Here is an 844-nt window from a genome sequence, read left to right on the forward strand (position 1 = left end):
TACTACCCCTTCAGGGACAACTGTGGCATCTTTGGTGTGAAAAAGACAAAGAACTTTATCATCTAAGAGAAAAGGGAAATCGAAGCATTGAACAACACAGAAGTGAGATTGAGACAGCAAAACAAAGAATTCGTCATAAACAATTGACCAAAGCCAAACCTCCTAATGATTTGATGCGATCTGTCATTGAAATTCTATTATATTCAAAAACACACAACAAATTCTACTTCATACAATGGTTGAGTATGTTTATGAACAACCTGACTGCAGAACACTTGGAAACACTGCGTGAAAAGCAAAGAGCTGTGTGGTCACAGATACAGATGGAAAAGAAAAAGGCATCAAAGAGCAACTCCATGCAATCCTTGCAAAATGACATAGAAGTCATCTCCACAAAGATTAGCAAGTGTACTTTGGGAATTGATCAACTTCTCCGAGAAATTGGCCAGATCTATGAAGCTCTGGAAGAGGCATCCTCCATAAATGATTCCCTATTTCTCTCCCTTCCCCAAATTGCTGCAGACCTGATGATATCTGGGGCACCCATTGAGCTGATGGATGGGGATGTGTCATATGTGCCTCTAAAGTGGGTGGCAGCTGTTTTTGACAAGGTCTCTGAGAAACTTGGAGACAAACGTCTCTTTGTTCTCTCTGTTGTTGGCCTGCAGAGCTCAGGGAAGTCCACCCTGCTGAATGCACTGTTTGGGTTGCAGTTTAGTGTCAGTGCAGGCAGGTGCACGCGGGGGGCCTACATGCAGCTCCTGAAGGTGGAGGAGACCTTCAGAGAAGAACTGGGATTTGACCTTGTGCTTCTTGTGGACACGGAAGGACTTCGGGCCCCAGA

General features: G+C 44.4%; 1 protein-coding gene across 1 annotated transcript; it reads left to right on the forward strand.

The window, feature by feature from the left end:
* Window positions 1-8: 8 nt before the first annotated feature.
* LOC106733275 (interferon-induced very large GTPase 1-like) lies at window positions 9-836 on the forward strand (the record flags this gene model as incomplete). The annotated part of the gene is made up of 1 exon (XM_014582148.1): window positions 9-836. A coding segment is annotated over one exon (828 nt), but the record flags the coding sequence as incomplete, so codon positions are not given.
* Between the last annotated feature and the right edge of the window lie 8 nt (window positions 837-844).

The sequence above is a fragment of the Tupaia chinensis genome, unplaced genomic scaffold, assembly GCF_000334495.1.
Source record: "Tupaia chinensis unplaced genomic scaffold, TupChi_1.0 Scaffold142553_1, whole genome shotgun sequence".
Lineage (NCBI taxonomy): Eukaryota > Metazoa > Chordata > Mammalia > Scandentia > Tupaiidae > Tupaia > Tupaia belangeri.